This window comes from Pseudopipra pipra, chromosome 2, assembly GCF_036250125.1.
Source record: "Pseudopipra pipra isolate bDixPip1 chromosome 2, bDixPip1.hap1, whole genome shotgun sequence".
NCBI lineage: Eukaryota > Metazoa > Chordata > Aves > Passeriformes > Pipridae > Pseudopipra > Pseudopipra pipra.
The window spans coordinates 26,521,000-26,539,595 of NC_087550.1; the positions used below are offsets into that span (position 1 = coordinate 26,521,000).

The window sequence follows — 18,596 nt, forward strand, 5'->3', positions numbered from 1 at the left end:
AGAATAGATTCTTAGGAAGTCAGACTCTATGGGAAACAATTTCCAGGACATCTAAGTAGGCTAGACTTCATATCGTCCATAAGATCTGAAATTAATTGTGTTCAAATGAAGAGTACTCTACAGTGCCAGATCAATATTTCAGTTGTTTTCAATGGAGACAAGGAGAAAGGATTGTGTTCATTCTTATTTTTCTTCTGAGCATTGTTTTCCTACTCATTCATCTTTTCTCAAATCTTCTTTGCTGGTGTTTCTGAGGTGTGCACAGTGATATGATGTAGAAGAAGTAAAAATTGGCATATCAGTTAATTGCTTTTTAATTGTTAGGAAAGCAAGCAATTTATTCTCTGCAGGAAGAATTCTTCAAAATGTTTTTAAGCAATAGAAGACATAAATTAAAGGAATATAAGTAGCTGAATGAGAGTTTAATCTGGTCACATTTTGGTTTGAAGTTATTTAAATGGTTAGGTGTCAAACATTTTCCTCTCCAACAAGGGGCAAGGAGGGTAAGATCTGATAGGTACATGCTACAATCTTATTTTTTCAGCAGATATGCAATTGTGAAGACTGTCCAGGCACATAATCTTCAGGGGGGGAAAAAAAAGGTGTATAAAGCCATTTTTTTTTTCCATGTCACATGTTAAACGTGAAGTAATTTGTACCGAAAAATAATTTGAAAGCATGGTATTACATCTAGAGCAGATTACAATCTTGCACATCACGTTGGCATTTCTTTTCGTATTATTCAATATTGGTATATACCTTCTGATTCAGAAACTGTAATTGTGTTTGTTTCCCTCCTCCAGCTGTTGATAGGCTATGAAAATGGGACTGTCGTGTTCTGGGACTTACGATCTAAAAGAGCTGATCTGAGAGCTTATTATGATGAGGTAAGCAATTTCCATTAATTCAGAAAATCCATTATTCAGCATCTTGCCATATGTCTTACCAAGCAGATGTATATTTGTCTTAAGGCATTGTTAGTTCTGGAAATACTGGTTGTGCTATGCTTTTGAGCAAATTATTGACAATACAAATCAAAGCCTGAAATCTCTAGTTCTGATGTGTTAGGCTCTCATGAGTGTACTATGGCACAGAATATCTTCCTCTTGACTCTAAAAAGTTCATCAACTTCTGTGTAGGGATTCTCAGTTGAACAGAGTGTAGCAATGAGCTGACCTGAGATATAGCTACATTAGGAACTATAGAAACATCTTTACTATGTAAAACATTAATTAGAATGAAAGACAAAATATTTTGTACAGCTGTTGATATTACCTACTACTTAAGATCTGATTAAATGGCTTAAAAAATTATAGTGTCATAGTTGTTTCCAAAATACATATATTTCTAGTTATTATGATTTTAGCACTAGCCCGACAGAAAAACATGCTTTGTTCTGCCAGTCCTTCTCTAAAGTTCACCATGGATGAATGTGAATGCAACTACAACTGAAGGTAGAAAAGGACATTTTCTTTTAAGTGATCCAGGCAGTAATTGGTCTCCTGTAGTTCTCTTCCCTTTTTCATCTTGTCACTTCATTACGTGCAAGGAGTATACACATTTACTTCTCTCTAAAAAGTAATCTTAATACATCTGAATCCTGTGCTCTTTCAGACCTGCTTTCAGAGACCCATTAAAACTACTGTGAGCTTCAAGATTAAGTTTCTGAGCATCCACATAACAAATGTCTTAAAAGATAGAGTGTGAACAGGCCAGCACTTAAGCCTCTAGACATGCCCACTAAATTGTCTCTAAGTGACAGTCTGCCTCTGCACACTTGTGAAATTGCACCTGTTCTATTACTTAAGGCTGGATGACTTTTTCCTTTTGCAAGTCTCCTGGGGGAGAGTCAGGTGTGTGTGTCTGTTCATCAGCTTTCCTCTCTTGTATTTGGAATGAGTCTACGTAAAAGAGGATCTTCATAATACTGTTTCTTTTTTTCTTATTGAGACACAGTGGTTGGGTGTTGAAAATTTCTCATGCAATTTAGTTGATCCACATTTTTCAGTACTGTCCTCAGGAACTTTCTTTGGCCTTTCTATCAGTCCCGTACTTTCCTCCTCAGTGGTTACTTGCTGTGTCATTACTCCACTTAGTGCAACTTGTGGTCTCTTCTTATCAACTACTGAAATAGTTGAAAAATTCTTATTTTGTTTTTAAAAGGGTTGTGTGACTAGCCATTGTACTTTATTCCAGACTTTCAGACTCCATGTTCGTAATATTCCAGATATGCTATGATTCCCTTAGGGAGCCACTAAAAAGGGTTCTTTTTTAAATCCTGGGTTATATAGCTTTTGTGAGTCACAAATTACTTGTTCAGCACATGCCTCTTGGTGTTTAGCACCAATCCAAGTTTTCAAACCTAAGCCTCATCTTATGGATTGGTCACCAAAGATCACAGTTCAGAAATCATTGTTCCTGTTCCCTTTCACCATGCTCTCCGGACTGATGCAGCCTCTGTGCCCCATGATGTCTGACCAATCTTTCAGTATTGTTCTGGCACTGAGCCAGCCAGTTGCAGTTGCAGGGTATCTGTGAAGTCTCAGATAAATTACTGTAAATGTTCTGTATCTTCATTAAATACCAAAGTGTCTCTTTGCATGAGTTCTGAATAAAATTAATCCACCCTCATTTTTCTCACTGTCATTATACTTTCTTTAGCATCAGTTTTGAAACTAATGTAGTCACCCCATTTAATGCTAAAAGGACTGAAGATCTCATCTAACTCACCAGTTCCTCTTCTGGCATCTTAAAGGATCATCAGATAGCACTATCTTTTCTGGCTTATAAGTGGAGTGGATTCTTCTCTTTAGTATCAAAATTTCCCCAGGCACCAGGCTTCTCGATTAGCACTTGGTGTGTACTGTAACAGCTTATTTTCTTGTCTTTGATGGACTGTCAGTGTTATTCACCGAGGCAAGTTCTTTCTTTTCTGTAGTCTTCTTCAGGTAGCTCTCCAGTTTGGTAATGTCACTCAAAATATATGTCAGCACTCTCAAGACTCCATCTAAATATTCATCCTTTCTCAGGATCAAGCCTCAACTGGATTTGTCCTATGTTAGCTTTGATGTCATTGGATTTCAGTTTACCCAGGCCAGCTGTTGAGAAGGAGACTTTCTGTTATTATTCAGATCTGTAGAACCTGTCATTGTGCAGCACAGATATGAGAAGCAGATGTTTTTTGGTAGAGAAGAGGAAAGGTAACTGTCTATCTACAAATCTAAATATTCTTCCTTTTTAAGTTCAAGATGGGGACTATATCTGCTGGCGTTCAATTGTTATAGGAAGGAATGGTTTCATATCTCATGAATTTAAAGATATTTATTTGCAGCCACAGGCCTTTAATTTCCTTCTTGTCCTTCTTGAAAACTGGGACAACATTCACCAGCTTCCAGTCAGGTGGGACCTCTCCGGATTACCAAGACAGCTCAAAAATCATTGAGAGAGGTTTTGCAATGATGTCACCTAACTCTTTGAGGATTCTGGGATGAATCTCATCAAGCCCGATAGATTTGTAGGGATCCAGCTGGAGCAGCAGATCCCACACAATTTCAGGGTCGACTGGGAGTTGATCATTCTCACAGTCATGGTCCTGCAGCTCAGGGCACTGAGACCCCCATGGTCCATCATCTGTGTTGAAGACGGAGGCAAAGAAAGTGTTAAACACCTCTGTCCCTGTTTGTGAGGTGACCATCATCATCCTGTAAGAGGCTCTAACAATTTCTATATTGCCTATTGCCATTGATATGTTTGAAAAAGCTCTTTTTATGGTCCCCCACATTTCTGGCCAGCTTCAACTCCAGTTGAGCTTTGGCTGCACGAATTTTCTCCCTACAGCAGCAAGCAACATCTCTGAATTCTTCCCATGTCACTTGACCTTGCTTCCACTGGGCATGCAGCTTCCTTTCTGCCTTGTCTCCAAGAAAAGATTCCTGTTCTGCCAAGCTGGCCTTCTGTCTCACCTGCTTGACTTCTGACATTTTGAAATTGCTTTTGTCTGATGACTGTCATCTCCTCAGTGGTGATATGTATGAGATATTGAGGCTCTTCCAATCAATGCTTCTACATGATGCCCTCTATGAAAGGATTTCCTTGCAAGCCCTGTTGTAATTTTCTTCAAAATTTTATTTCCACCAATTGGTATAAAAAGAGAGCACATAAACAAGACGGATCTTTCAAAGGATTCTCAAGTTGTTATTGATAGTTGGCAGACCCCAAAAAACAGCTATCTTCATGTGCAGACTTTGAAAGTTTGTGTCAACACACACTCAGAGCCTTCTGAAACAGTCACAGTCTTTCATTGGAACATATCCTTAAAATGAAGCTGCAGAGTTCTCAGAGACATTTGCCAAATGACATCTCCCTACCTTTGTCAAACACTATGCCACTATGGAAGTATCAAATCAGATGTGGCCCTTGTTTTAATGGTCCTGCAGTACTGCTAACACAAAGGATTTTTAACATTCAAGTAATAAGAGGAGTATAGTTCTTGTTCAATATATGGTTAAAAGTGGTCCTAAAGACTCTTCACTGAATTCTTCTCAGTAAAGAGAGTTTGTGATTGGGAAGGAACTGAAATGGTGTTGGGCACACTTAATTTTAGTGCATGCTGTGTATGAGAGAAGATGGAATATGTATGCAACCACTGTGGATATTGCAGAGGGAGAAACGTACCCAATCTGGAGTGATATGCTTTATGTGCATACACTGTGTGAACATTCACATGAGTCACCCACCATGATGAACTTCTCTTCTAAGCAAATAACTGCTCCTTTTATGTGTGGATGCTAACAAAGTGGATTAGAATCTAGACATATTCTAGCAGAGAGAAAATTTGGAACTTGTTCAGTGCCATCTTTCTGTATTAGTCGTGACTCCCAGATGAGACCTCTGGAAGTGATTATATGGGTTTTTTGCCCATTTCAAGGCAAAGTCTAACAGGTCAGTTTGATTGCTGCTCTGCCAACTCTCTGTGACACGAGCATTCCACCTCAGCTCTACTCCACAGGAGGTTTATGCTGGCAGGGGACACCCAGGAGCTGAGAGGCAGTTTAACAAGCAGCTTGTTACAGTTTTCAGCTGCTAGTTACTAGCTCCTGCTCAGACAGTTAGTGATTGTAGCCATGTGAAATGTTTCTAAATGTGATAGCATATCAAAACCAGATCCAGATTTGGCACAATAGCAAGCATGAATGAGCTCATGTCAGAATTAATTTGCATGAGGATAGACATGCCTTCAGTGTAAGTGAAGCAGTGCTCCCCACAGATCAAAGGTTGTCCCTACCTGAGAGCAACAATATTGGACTCTGTATGAACTGTCTTTCTGTGTTGTCTTTTGTTGCTTCCTTTATAGTCTGGTGTTTTCTGGGTCTTTAAGAGGAACTGTGTGCCAACCCCCCTCTGGCAGGTAGAAGTTTGAGTGATACTCATTATGTCACTCAAAAGATAAATATCTGGAGTTTGTTCAGCTCTGGGTTTTGAGTCTTTTTTTGTCATGACTATCTTACCTAGTATGTTAGTCAAGCATTCATACACAAAGCATGTCAGATTACTATTAAAACATTTGGGTCGTATTAATGCATTTATGGCCATGCTGTCCAGCCTCAGGAGCTGATTAAAGCTTTGGTAAGAGGTCACAGCCCTGTTGTTTGTTTCTGCTGATACTCCCTCCAGACCATGAGCCATAACTGACCATAACAATCAATATAATTGCTAAAAGAGGAAGACCAACAGGAACTTCTGAATAGCGACCAGTAGACTTAGCTTTATTTCTTGTCAGCTTGAGCAAAACTGATGTGAATAACTGCAATACTGACTTATGAACACCCAGGAATGATTTTAAAGTGATTTGAATAAGTCACTTATATATTGAATATGGCTATATGCAATTCTAAGTGCATGCAAGGCCTTAGTATTTCCCACGCTGAAAAAAAAAAAAAAAAAAGGTAATTTCTCAAACTATATTCAAAAATAGGTCTCTTTTATTTACATTTACATAAAAACATATTGTGTTTTTTGCTATTTGGCAGTGATCATTTCTGGAAGGGATATGGATTCAAGGGAGAATTATGTGAATTTGTGCTTCTGAAAGGAGTGTGTGAGAAACTGTGAGAAACAATGAATGTTTTGTCAGAAGATGGCTTTTGTTTATTTCCAGCACATACCAATGAAAGTGAAGGACTTACACCGCTATTCTTTCAGCTAGTTTGGTGTAAATAGATATTTTCAGTCAGTTCCACTAATTATGCACAAAATATTAAGAATGGTCTATTAATTTTTCAAGTATTGCTTTTTGGCATACGTAATATTCATCATGTGGTACTTGTAGTGTGCACATAGGAGTGCAATATTCCTCTTCTCTGAGGAACGTATCTATCTGTTCCAATGTATCTTACATTGTTTTGGGAATTTCCCAGATCAATGAAACAATCCTGGTCTGTATAGTGTTTTGATTTTTACATTAAACATCACAGATTTCTGTGTACTTGCTCTGCAACTTAAGTATGTGAGTGTGTGTGTGTGGAAATTGTTCAAGTACAGTGTATTACATCCTCTGGGGAAGACTGTGTGTTGTATGTTACCTGTAAAACTTGTTACACTGAATTCCCTGTAAATTTGCCAGATTAAATACTTCTGAGGGGAGCTATCACACATATTACAATTGCATTGTATGTCCCTTGTTCTTATACTTTTACCTTAATACCCTATTCCTTCAGTTTTGGTCTGATTTAAAGGCTTCCTTACATAATTGTGTTGTGTTAGCCTTTATGGTGAATTGTGGATTACAGCTGTTGGTTGCTAAAAAGTGGTGGTAATGGACAAACAAGAACCTCACAACTATTGATATACCATTAGATTAATATAATTACATTAAAATATCATTGCTGTAAACATTGTGTTTCGTTTCAGTTTCAAGTTCTTCTTTAATTTCTGTAGGCTATTCATTCTGTTGCTTGGCATCATGAAGGGAAACAGTTCATGTGCAGTCATTCTGATGGCAGCTTGACCCTATGGAATCTGAAAAGTCCTAACAGACCATTCCAGACCACAATTCCACATGGTAATTTTGATAGTGAAAATGTATAACTAAGAAGCAATACAGTGTTCTCAATGCTGTTTGATATAATCTCTGTTTATTTAATTTTTCACTGTAGCCCAGATCCAAAGTTGCTTCTTGCATAGTAGCTGCAAATTATTATATAAATCAGCAATTTAGATAAAACTTTTTTTTAATTGGTGTCATAAATACCTCTTTTATCCAACTCATTTTAAGAGTCTACTCCTTGTCTGTGAGACCCTCAGGCTATGCGATTTTCACATTTCTTTCTTTATATTTTGTAATTATGTGCTCACATGCAATTTTTACAAGCTAATACATTTTGTCCAAGACACTGTGTTGTTTCTCATGATGATGGTACAAGGTTTCCCAAATAACTGCAATGAAGAATGTAAAGGAGCCATATTAAGAAACAGGCTGTATGTTTTATGCCTGGGACTTAATATGCCATTGTTTCCTATGAACAAGGTAAAAAATATTGACTTCATTGCAAATCAATACATAACCAAGAAACCTAACTGTGTGCAAAGGGAGGAAGAAGGACAAGGCAAGATCTATGTAGCCCAAAAAAGAACTAGCATTTTCTTAAATTTCCTTCTATTTTATAATTTTTATTCATAGAATTGTACTTTATGTCAGAGGGGACCTCTCAGAGGTCTAGTCTAACCATCAGATCAAAACAGGCCTGAACCAATGAATTTCAATTGTATGCTTCATTTAATTTTACCACTCAACTAGTTACAATCCAAAGCATGTAGCAGTTTGTCAACAAAAGGAATTGAATTAATCTAAAAAGGCTTAGGAAAAAATTAAGCTGTTTATGGTCATAATGTGTTCAGAAAAGAAGGTGTGCAATTAGTCTAATTCATTAATTTTAAGTGCCATGCTCAGTAATCTGCATGGGATTTAGGCATTTTTGAAGTGTATCTTATGGTCCTTTAGATGTATGTGGTAGTAAAACACAAAGACATAATAAATGTTATTAATTTAGACAATTAATATTTTACAGAAATAGGAGTTAATACTCAGCATCTTCTGTAGCTTTAAAGTTCCATTCTCTTACAGCTTATACAGTTGCTTCAATGTGTATGTTTTAGTTTGATAGTTCTATTATCATGATGTTTTAATAGAGTTTTCATCTTCTTTCTTTCTTTAGGAAAAGTTCAAAGAGATGGGAAAAAACCTGAATCTTGTAAACCAATTCTGAAAGTAGAGTACAAGACCTGTAAAAACAGGTTTGTTTTTAATTCTGCAATTAACTCAATATTACATTCCTAAGTTAAAGTCCTTTTAGAATCTTTCCTGCTTTCTTTTTGCAAGCTATTTATTACTATTTGAAAACTAAACCTATAATGTAAACCTGTATGTACTATGTAGACTTACAACTATTATGTTGTTGTTTTTAATACAGTGAACCATTTGTGATATTTTCTGGTGGATTGTCATATGATAAGCCTTGTCGAAGACCCAGTTTAACAATCATGCATGGGAAAGCAATTACAGTTCTTGAAATGGATCACCCTATAGTTGATTTTTTAACTCTTTGTGAAACCCCATATCCAAACGGTGAGTTTATTCAGCAAAATACAATTATGGAAAAAATAAATGAAGTGATCTCATACATTAATTCCATTCCAGGGACTTCCATTCTCACATTTGTCTTCATCTCAAGAAAACTACATAACTGAAAGTACCTGGAAATTGTTTGCATTCTCAATAGAGGAAGCAAGTGATGAGTGGACAATAAAGCATGCATAAATCTTCACCTATAAGATTGAAACACATGGGCTAGTGTGGGGAAATACTGCTATGAACCAAACATATGTGCTTATATTTCTGACATTTTTCATGATGCTGAAAATCCACAGATTACTAAATTATTGAAGATTAAACTATCACTTATCTGCAAAAAAGTTCTTATACTTCAGTGTGAAATGAACTGCTAAAAATGCTTGCTGCATATTGTGGGACTGCCCACATTCTGAAGTATATTCCCAGAAAATTCCAGGAAGTAAATTAAGAGAAGCTGTAAGTCAAAAACAAACAAAGTTTAGCATTTTAAACCCTCAAGCAAAAAGTAAAATAAATCTTATATACATAGCTAAATCAAATACATATTAAATACACTTAGTAAAGTATGTATTTGTTTCAATGGTATACAAAAATTTAATTTTCAGTAATCAAAGTTATTTTGAGCTTTCATTTAACTGTGTCAAATACTTCCCAGTGCTACAATTTTGTAGCATCTTCCCCTGCTTACACACTAATATTTAAGCATTTTGGTTTAACCTGTGTTATTCATAGCCTTGTATAAAAACAGGCAAAAAATAATGTGCATTTTTAGCAAGACTGAAAGGAAGCTGAATCAGCTGCTGTCATTTACTCATCATTTTGGCATCACCCATCTGAAGAGTGTGTTCTGAGCTTGCACATGCTGGGATGATTTGTTGCTGTTGAAAAGAGCCATAATTTCACATTTATAATTTTTAAATAACTTTTATCCTATGTAAACTAATACACCCTATGCATCAAGGGAAGCATTTATTTGTCATTTTAATTTTATAATTTTGATAAATGGAAAGATAATTAAATAAAAAACCAAACTGTATAATCTCCAGAAGAGTGTGCAGGAAGAAGGGGTATGTCAGTACTTGCATTGAACACCACAGACTTACAGGATTCATTTGGAATATTCATTTGGAATATTCCCTTGGAATCACCTTGGAAATGGGGGCATTGTGTATCATAAAGTGAACTGCACAATCTGGTTTTGAAGAGTAGTTGTACACAGTAGAAATATTATTTCTGGACAGCAAAAATACTTTTTCTGTATAATAATTGGCTTCATCAGTGCAATGATACATACAATTAATTAATATTTTATTTCTTTACTTTCAATATAGAATCACGCTGGCAGGCTGTAATATTCCAATTCTATTTCTGCTTTGTATGTTTGTCAACAATACTACCCAAAAGTCATTTTTTACTTCCTGTCTGGCCCTACTTTCCAGATTTGTCTAGTTTGTACTGTGAAAGTCTGGAGAACATAAATATTACTTGCTAGTTTAAAATGTGTGATAGAAGAACTCCATGTCTTTTATACTTGATTCCTTGCTTACAGAATTTCAAGAACCCTATGCTGTAGTTGTGCTTTTGGAAAAAGATCTCATTGTTGTTGACCTGACACAAAGCAAGTAAGTATGAAGTTTTATATGAATCTATTTGTGTGTTTAACTGTCCAGCAAATTATCATAAAACTCCAAATGTTATCATGTGATGTCATTTTGCTGTCCGAAATCATTCACTCTTGGAAATGATTCATTCTAAATATTTACTTCCACTGTAAGAGCTAAGATCGTCTAATCAGCCGGAACTTAAGATAATATTTGTTCTTGAACTTTAGAATAAATCTCAGTCTGCAGTCCCTTCAGCATAGTACTCAAACATTCACTCAACACCAAAGTTAAGTAATACTTGGTCACATGCTGAAATATGACCTGAACATATGTTTTGGAAATCAGATTCAGCTTCTACTTATATGCATAACTAGACTCCACAGGATCTACTGCTTAGGTATCTTAATACATAATGGCATTGATTTATATGGATCTACAGAATTATTTCATGATCCAGTTGCTGGTTTAAATGACAAGTAGTTCTTTCAAATCAGAATCGATGTTCTTATCAAAGAGGAACTGTATAGTAAACTGAGGTCTACTCATCTGTTATTGCAGTTTTTCATTGTAGAATTAACAGTCTACCAACCCAATAGGCTAAGATCCTCAATATAAAATCCAAAGTTGTATAAGTAGTTCTTACATCATAGTATATATCATGTCCATGAACCTGAAACTTCTAGAAAATGTGTCACTTCTGTATAAATAAGATTTTGAGATGTTGGAAAAAATTAGTTCTTAATCACCATTGACACAAGTAGCCCTATTAGCCTTAGGGACTATTCACATAACTGGGTATTTATGTAACAAGAGGATTCTTGTCACAGCATTGGAATTTTAATATCTTTATTTGCGTAACTACAAATTATTATTGACATGAAAAGCAATATATAAGTTTGAATAAATAAAGGAAAATGTATTTCATTAGTAATAATTTTACTTGGATTCTGTTATACTCTTTAATATAAGAATATGTTTTATTCTATGACTCAGTGTGACTGTGCTCTAATAAATTGTCTTCCTTAACTAGTTTTCCAATCTTTGAAAATCCATATCCTATTGACATTCATGAGTCACCTGTTACCTGCACTGAATATTTTGCGGACTGTCCTCCAGATTTGATTCCTGTACTCTATTCTGTAGGAGCAAAACATAAAAAGCAAGGATACAGCAATAAGGTAAACAAAAACAATATTTTCTTAAGCAAAGAAAGTAGATGTATAACCTAGGTTTTTGTAACATCTTAGTGAATTATTTCCATTTTACTTCTTTGATAATAATTTTCAACTTAATCCAGCCATCAGCTTAGCAGCATGTTTACAGGCTGGTATTTGTCCCTCAGAAACACCACCACTTAAGCACAACTGTTAATTACCTTTATACAGGACTTTAGGCTGCTGGCGTTATTCCAGATCAGATTGGGTTCAGGGAAAACCATCATGTACAATTCAAATTTGTATGGGTGGGTTATCTCTATCAAAGAAAAAAGTGAAAAAATTATAGCTGAAAGACTTAAGCAGAAGAGGTTCAGTGAGGGTTGACAGCATGTCTGTGAGATTTGTTATTAAATAGGGATATTATTTTACTGAGCTACCAAAGTCTTATCTTGATGCCTTTAGAAATAGGACAAGCTGCAGAAAGAAGAGGAAATGCAATTAATTTATAAATTTCAAGCTTTAATCTGGTTTGTGTTTTGGCTGGAACTAATCTATCATAATAAATAAATTAGGGAAAAAATGGGGTAAGCAACTCAGACATCATCAATTTTCTATTCAAATCAACAGAAGTATTCTCCTTGGAGCTGCCTTATTTTCCATGAACTCAGAAACTGAGCCCTCTCTACTTCTTTTGTATCTTTACTCAGCAAAGTACTTCAGAAAATACTTTATTTCTCTTATTTAAGTCTTTCCTTACCTCATATTCTTACCTCATGTACTTTTTACCACCTACCTGTATTCATTGCATACTCTCTTGACCCCTTGCTTTGTTTGTGCACATACAAATATACACCCTGAAGGTAGGTAGTCACTCATACGCCAGCCACCCATTTCTGTACCCACAGGCATCCACTCCATGTATCCAAATAAACAGTTTGTGCTTTCAGTTTTTCTCTACCCACTCAGACTCTGCACACGTCCTCACCCACTCTGCACATACGTCATCCTCCACATCCTTTATCCTGTATCCATACATGTCATACTTCAGGCACAAACCAGCATTTTGCTCAACCAGTCTAGACCAAGAAGAAAATGGGAGTCTTGCTACTAGTAAACAAAAGGCAGAGAAGAGATGATGATTTCATATGTTATATAAAAGTTGCATTTTGTTATCTCATCGCTTCATGCTCAGATGTTTGTTTCTGGGTCAGCTTCTTCAGTAGTCTTTGTATTCAAAATAGATTCTTGGTCTATTCAGTCTTCTATAGAAACTTCCAGAGACAAGACACCTTGAAAGACTAGCAGAACTGTTTGTTACTCCTTCCTCTCATTCCTAATTTAGATTGTTGAATGTTAGATGTGCAGAAATATTTTAAAAACATAGAACTTTAGTTAGTAATATAAAAATGTTATTAAACATTTCCAAAACCTGAATTGATAATACAAAAATGTAAATAAACTGTAAAAGCCTTAAATGATATATACTTTTGTTATTTTTACTAGTTGTATTGCTTTTTGGGGGAAGATGTTTTCTACTCCTGAGTTTAAGAATTAACCAAGCAAAGTTCATTAGAATTTGCTGTGATCTCTGTACTCTTTTTGTTTGTTTAGGAATGGCCTATCAGTGGTGGAGCATGGAATCTTGGAGCTCAAACATATCCCGAAATCATTATTACAGGGTGAGAATGAAACTGGGGATCGGTACCTCTAAAATATTAGTGTCTACTCCTTTTTTTTGAGGGTTACCTATAGATAAGAGTTGAGCCTTGACAGCATTCACTTATCCTGGCTCTTCATGTGAGCAGTGTCACCGCAGAAATTCTCTTTTGCTGTAAAAAAGAGAACTTAGTACTCAGGGACGAGTTACTATTAAGAAATACCACTTGTGACCCCAGTGTCAGACAGCAAGTCTGTATACTTGTGAAGCTGGGGTCTTTGGAAATGAAAATCAATAGCAAGACAATATTTTGGCCTTCAAGGTCATAGAGAATAGCTTTTAAAAGGAGAGCAGTTGTTTTACTATGACTGTTGTCCTTTAACCTTCTGGGAAATTTGTATCTGGGGACAGTTTAGGACTTCATTTTAATACCCAAAATTACTGAGGGTGTGGTGCTTTAGGATGAATTTCACCCTGTGAGTGGAGACCCATAGCAAAAAGGCATAGAAAGGCTCAGATTGAAGTAGGAGCCCCATGAGAAACACCTGATGGATTTTCAAGGCACCATACCGTAAAACAGAAGCTACTCATCTAAGATGCACACTGTGTTACCCTCTGGTCTCAGTCAGGCTGAAGATACCAATATATGTGATAAATTGTTACTATCAATGATACTGAACATGTGTTTTTAAAAGTAAGATTACAATAGTACCAATAAGCTGACGAAAGGATCATTCTCATTTTATCAGAAATGACTAAAAAGAACACAGCTATAAGGTATTAAGCAAAACAAAGTTACCCTCTGTCCTTTCAAAGTTCATTATACATGGCATTTTTAGGGTGCATAAGCTTGATGCTGGCCCAGTGCAAAGCCAAAAGTGCTGTAACTTAAACTTGTCATTAGTATGGGAAATAATTTCTTCTTGTTGAGATCTTAAAATTCATTGGGGGCTTAGTTCTTTATAGGAAATGCATGAAAAATATTTTATTAACCAAATCAAACTAATAACAAACCATTTACTTATCGTTAGTATGTATATTATTAATATATTGTCAGTAAGGTATAGAGAGTTACCGCGTGAGCAAAATACAGTTTTTCTGCTTATATTTATCAGTCACTGAAAGTAGATGATGTTTTATAGTTGAATATTGTTTTAACACATTTAATTTTTATATTTTTTTAAGCCATGCAGATGGATCAGTAAAATTTTGGGATGCTTCTGCCAGTAAGTTTCTAAAGCTCACTTTTATATAATGCTGACAAATCACGCAAACACACACATATATAAAACATGATATTGAACAGTATGAGTAGTAATACGTGGGCTGATATACTTAGGAAAAATTAGTTGAAATGAAGAAAATTTTTATTAAATTAAGGGGAAAAAATGCTGCTAATGAGATACATTAGGCAGAAAAGAGTGAAAGTCTTTAAGAGGCATAATAACTCAAGATCCAACATACCAAAACCTATGAACAATGAAGCACTAGTAAAAATCCTTAGGGCACATTCATCTTGTGTTTATAAAATAGTGGGCTCAATTAGATGTAACATTCAGTTCCAGTTGTCATGTCTCTTCTGTTCTGAGTATAACAAAGACTTTTTTACAACTAAGTAAAATTAAAATACAATAGTGCATGTCAATACATGCTTAATCTGCTGAGGATGGAAAAGACCTAAACCTTTCTTGCCCAATCTCAAGTCCCAGTAAATAATTGGGAAGCATTTCCATTCATCATAGCGGGAAAAAACTTCAGAAAATGCTTGTTCCATGCTATCTGGCTATAACTACACTTATCAGAAACCAGCATTTTCCCCTACAGAAAACACGTACGGTACTTATTAGTAAAATGTATTTATTAAAAATACACATACATTTTAGCTGAAAGTTAAAATATTCTTCTTCAAATAATATGACTGTGGTTTACCAATGATCCTTTAGAATTGCCTTGTCTTCTGTCTCTTCAGACATGCAGGAATGTCTGGGTAGAATATCTCCTTATGAGGTATCAGTTTCTTAAGGAAAAGAGAGTGTGAAAGAAAATCCTGTATGATATGTTAGGCATAGAGAGATTTAATATGACCCTAATAATCAGTCTGCAATGGGTGACAATATTGTGGAGTATGAGATACTCAAACTACTTGCTTGCTCCACATTGTGCCACAAAATTGTAATGATTATTACTGCAAATATGGGAAACGTTTACAAGATTTTAATGTCAGCTAAAGCTGATGACTTTGTCAGGTACTCTCCTTTTTCAAGCCATGGTGAACACCAAAAAAACCCACAATCAAACAAGGTCAATAGTTTATCAGCAAAGACAGAAGTTTGAGAGAGCTTTAATACGAACCAAAGTAGGATAATTATCTTTATTTAGAGAAGTAGAGTGAGATATTAGACCTTGTCTTGTGAATATTTCATTACATACTTACATTTTTAACAAGAATGTGAAAATACAGGCACTGAAGTTAGAGTGAAGCAATACAGATTGCTGTAAGACCACATAGCATACATACTGCACAGAAACCAATGTGCTAGTTACCTCTTCTATAGTCCTGGCAGAAATGGAGAAAGAAAAAGCTTCTCACAGGGAATATAAACATAACCCCCTAATCAATATATACACGCTGCAATAGGAATTTTTCTAAATGCTAAAAGCTTAGATGATCATGAATATTCACAATCTCTTCAACAGCATTGGTATTTTCAGTGCATCTCTGATGTCCTGGTCTTAGTCCTGCTTTTCAGGGCATGTACTGTGTTACTGGTAGCATACTTGATACTTTTTATTTACAAGGTATTAATTATTAAGAAGTTTTATTATTTACAAGGTCTTAACTTTTTTAGTGGAGTTCAATATAATTTGAGATTTTCTAGTAAACAAAATATCCTACTGGTATTAGAAGACACAAAATACTTTGCTTTTAGATGTATTTTAATTGTGTAATTTTGTATCTGAAAGCACAGATTTGTGAGAGACTGGGAATTTCTAAGCCACTGAAGCAGTTATCCAAATGCATCAAAAGCCATTGCTGTTTCTTATTTGTCCTTTTGCAGATGGTACTTAGTAATTCAGAGAAGCATAGACTTCGTGCCATATGATTCTGTAACTCTTCCAGTCCTACTATGCTTGAACCCATGATGCCTGATTTGAAGTGCCACTCTAGATTTGCCACTGGGACTAAGGGCATCCTGAATCCTCTTTCTCTGCCACTTAGGACAGGAAGAATTATGTATTTATTATAGAAGCACTTGCTGTAATTTGTGAAAATTTGGTAGTGCTTTATGTGCTAAAACTTTTTAAAATATTAAAAATTTTATATGGCGAACCTCCTGGAATATATCTGCACTGCCAAATGAAAATGTATTTTTGCTGTGTTCAGCATCCGGTTACATAACTAAAACACTGCTCTTTCATCTTCCTGTTGCTCTTGTTACACAGGCTAGCTAGGCTGAGCTACCACAGTTATACTGATGCATGTAACAGCCTTGCCCTTATGGATCTATACACCTTTATAGGTGCTGGGCCTGACTGACTTTTTCTGACCTTACGCAGTTATTAATTAATGCCACTGATAAATTAATGTAAAATTAACAAAAACAGGGAGGAATGTCAATAAAACATAATGGGGTTGATTATAGTACCTCCAGAATTCACGGCAGTGAACTTCTAATCTTGACAAAGGCTTCTGTATATATCAGGATTTTTTATACAGGTATAAATACAGATATACTTATTAGGCACGAAATTCAAAACATTTTTGAACTCCTGTTAGTTCAGAAAGGCCTCGTGTTGACCAGGCCACCGGAATGATTTCCTGATATTTTCTCTCGAGTTTCCATACATTCTAGCTAGATAATAACATCAGACAAATGGAATCTTAGTTTCACATCTCATTAGGAAAATATCGACATTATCAGAGCCTCTCTATAACACTCAATATAAGCCTAATTATGGACACCATTGTTAAAATATACCTTTGACATCTTGTCCCAGAAAGTACTAAGAAGTATTTCACAGACAAATATCCTTTAGTGAAGTATTAAATTCATGTCCTACCAGTACTGTGTGCCAGAATAATATCTCTAGTGTGTAATATGCATCTTCTCCTGTTAGGCTTTCCTAAGATTCCTTGTTATTCCACAACTAAGAAAGTGAGAATTGAGGAATTTTATAACTGATGTGCTTCATGTTAGTATTTTTATATGTTTTAATATATTCCAGTTACTCTACAGATGTTGTACAAATTAAAAACATCAAAGGTCTTTGAAAAACAGAAAGTGGGAGAAGGAAAAGCAACAGCTGAGATTGTGGAAGAAGATCCTTTTGCTGTTCAGATGATGTACTGGTGTCCTGAAAGCCGAATTTTCTGTGTGGCAGGAGTTTCTGCATATGTGATTGTTTACAGGTTCAGCAAACATGAAGTAAATACTGAAATTGCAGTAAGTACTTCAGAATTTCACTCTAAGAGAACGTAATTCCTAAATCAAATTGCCTTGCTTTATCTGCGCTCATGTACTTGAATAAAAATATCAAGCTGTATAAATATAGGCTTAGAGATATTAATTTTAAACCTTTTCAGTGAAATCTTGATCCTACTGAAGTTACTGAAAAAATCGGAGGTTTTGGAAGCCAACTCTCCATCTTTTTTTTTTCTTTAATAGTAACATACAGTACAGATTTCAGACATACTTTGCTTTTAAGACTCTGTTTTGTTTACCTGCTCTAAAATTACTGGCTGCTGTATGTTTTCATCAGATAATGTTCATTGTGTACATACCTAATGCTCTTTTTAACTCAAATATTTCATCTTCTTAATTTATGTTCATAGTCTTTGTACTATAAGGAGACTGAAAATTATCAATGGGTTTAACAAAATAGAAGAATTGATTTTTTTCTGGCTTATGCTGACTTTGTTTCCCTAAAAATGGAAACCATATCAAACACCAGATTTATGGCTAAGCATTTGATATTTTCAAAAGCATTGTGTTGCTTTGTCCAATTAAAATAATCCACTTTCTGTCTTCGTATTTAAGCAGTCACCTTTTTTTAGGTAGAATCGTACAGACTATGTTCCTTTAACTACACTGCAGTCAAATTATACTTCATCATTGTTGAACAGTGATTCTGGCTTTAGTTTAAATCTTGCATTTTTGCACAGGAGCCACAACCATTTCTAACAATGTGATTGAGCAGTATTTATAGTGTAAAACATTCTTTCTTAAGTGTAAGAAGTTTAACAGCAGACAGATCTTAAGGCAAAGCCAAGCTAAACATGACTGCCTTCTCCTTCAGGCTTGCTGTTCTCTGGTGCTGAACAGTTTGCAACTCCAGACACTCTCTTGAGAGAAAGTATTTTTTTGCGTCTGCCAGCTCTCAACAAAACCATATTTTCCCTTATATTTTCCACGTTCCCTGTTTCTTTTCCTTTTCACACTATTTTAATGTACTTTAGAGAGTTCTAGTGTGGCAAAAAACTGTGTCATTTTTGGCCTGTAGCCATGTGCCATCTGGTAAGGAAATTCATTACCTATGGCTGTTCTGCT

At 35.4% G+C, this 18,596-nt stretch overlaps 1 protein-coding gene across 11 annotated transcripts in view; it reads left to right on the plus strand.

The window, feature by feature from the left end:
- The window catches only part of STXBP5L (syntaxin binding protein 5L), a 194,221-nt gene that overhangs the window by 107,473 nt on the left and 68,152 nt on the right, over nt 1-18,596 (plus strand). For all 11 annotated transcript variants that reach the window (XM_064644494.1, XM_064644486.1, XM_064644487.1 and 8 more), the window contains exons 7-15: nt 804-887; nt 6,937-7,060; nt 8,214-8,292; nt 8,469-8,623; nt 10,179-10,251; nt 11,264-11,411; nt 13,002-13,069; nt 14,233-14,273; nt 17,275-17,492. In XM_064644494.1, the coding sequence (XP_064500564.1) occupies nt 804-887; nt 6,937-7,060; nt 8,214-8,292; nt 8,469-8,623; nt 10,179-10,251; nt 11,264-11,411; nt 13,002-13,069; nt 14,233-14,273; nt 17,275-17,492 (990 nt within the window). The remainder of the gene's footprint in view (nt 1-803; nt 888-6,936; nt 7,061-8,213; nt 8,293-8,468; nt 8,624-10,178; nt 10,252-11,263; nt 11,412-13,001; nt 13,070-14,232; nt 14,274-17,274; nt 17,493-18,596) is intronic.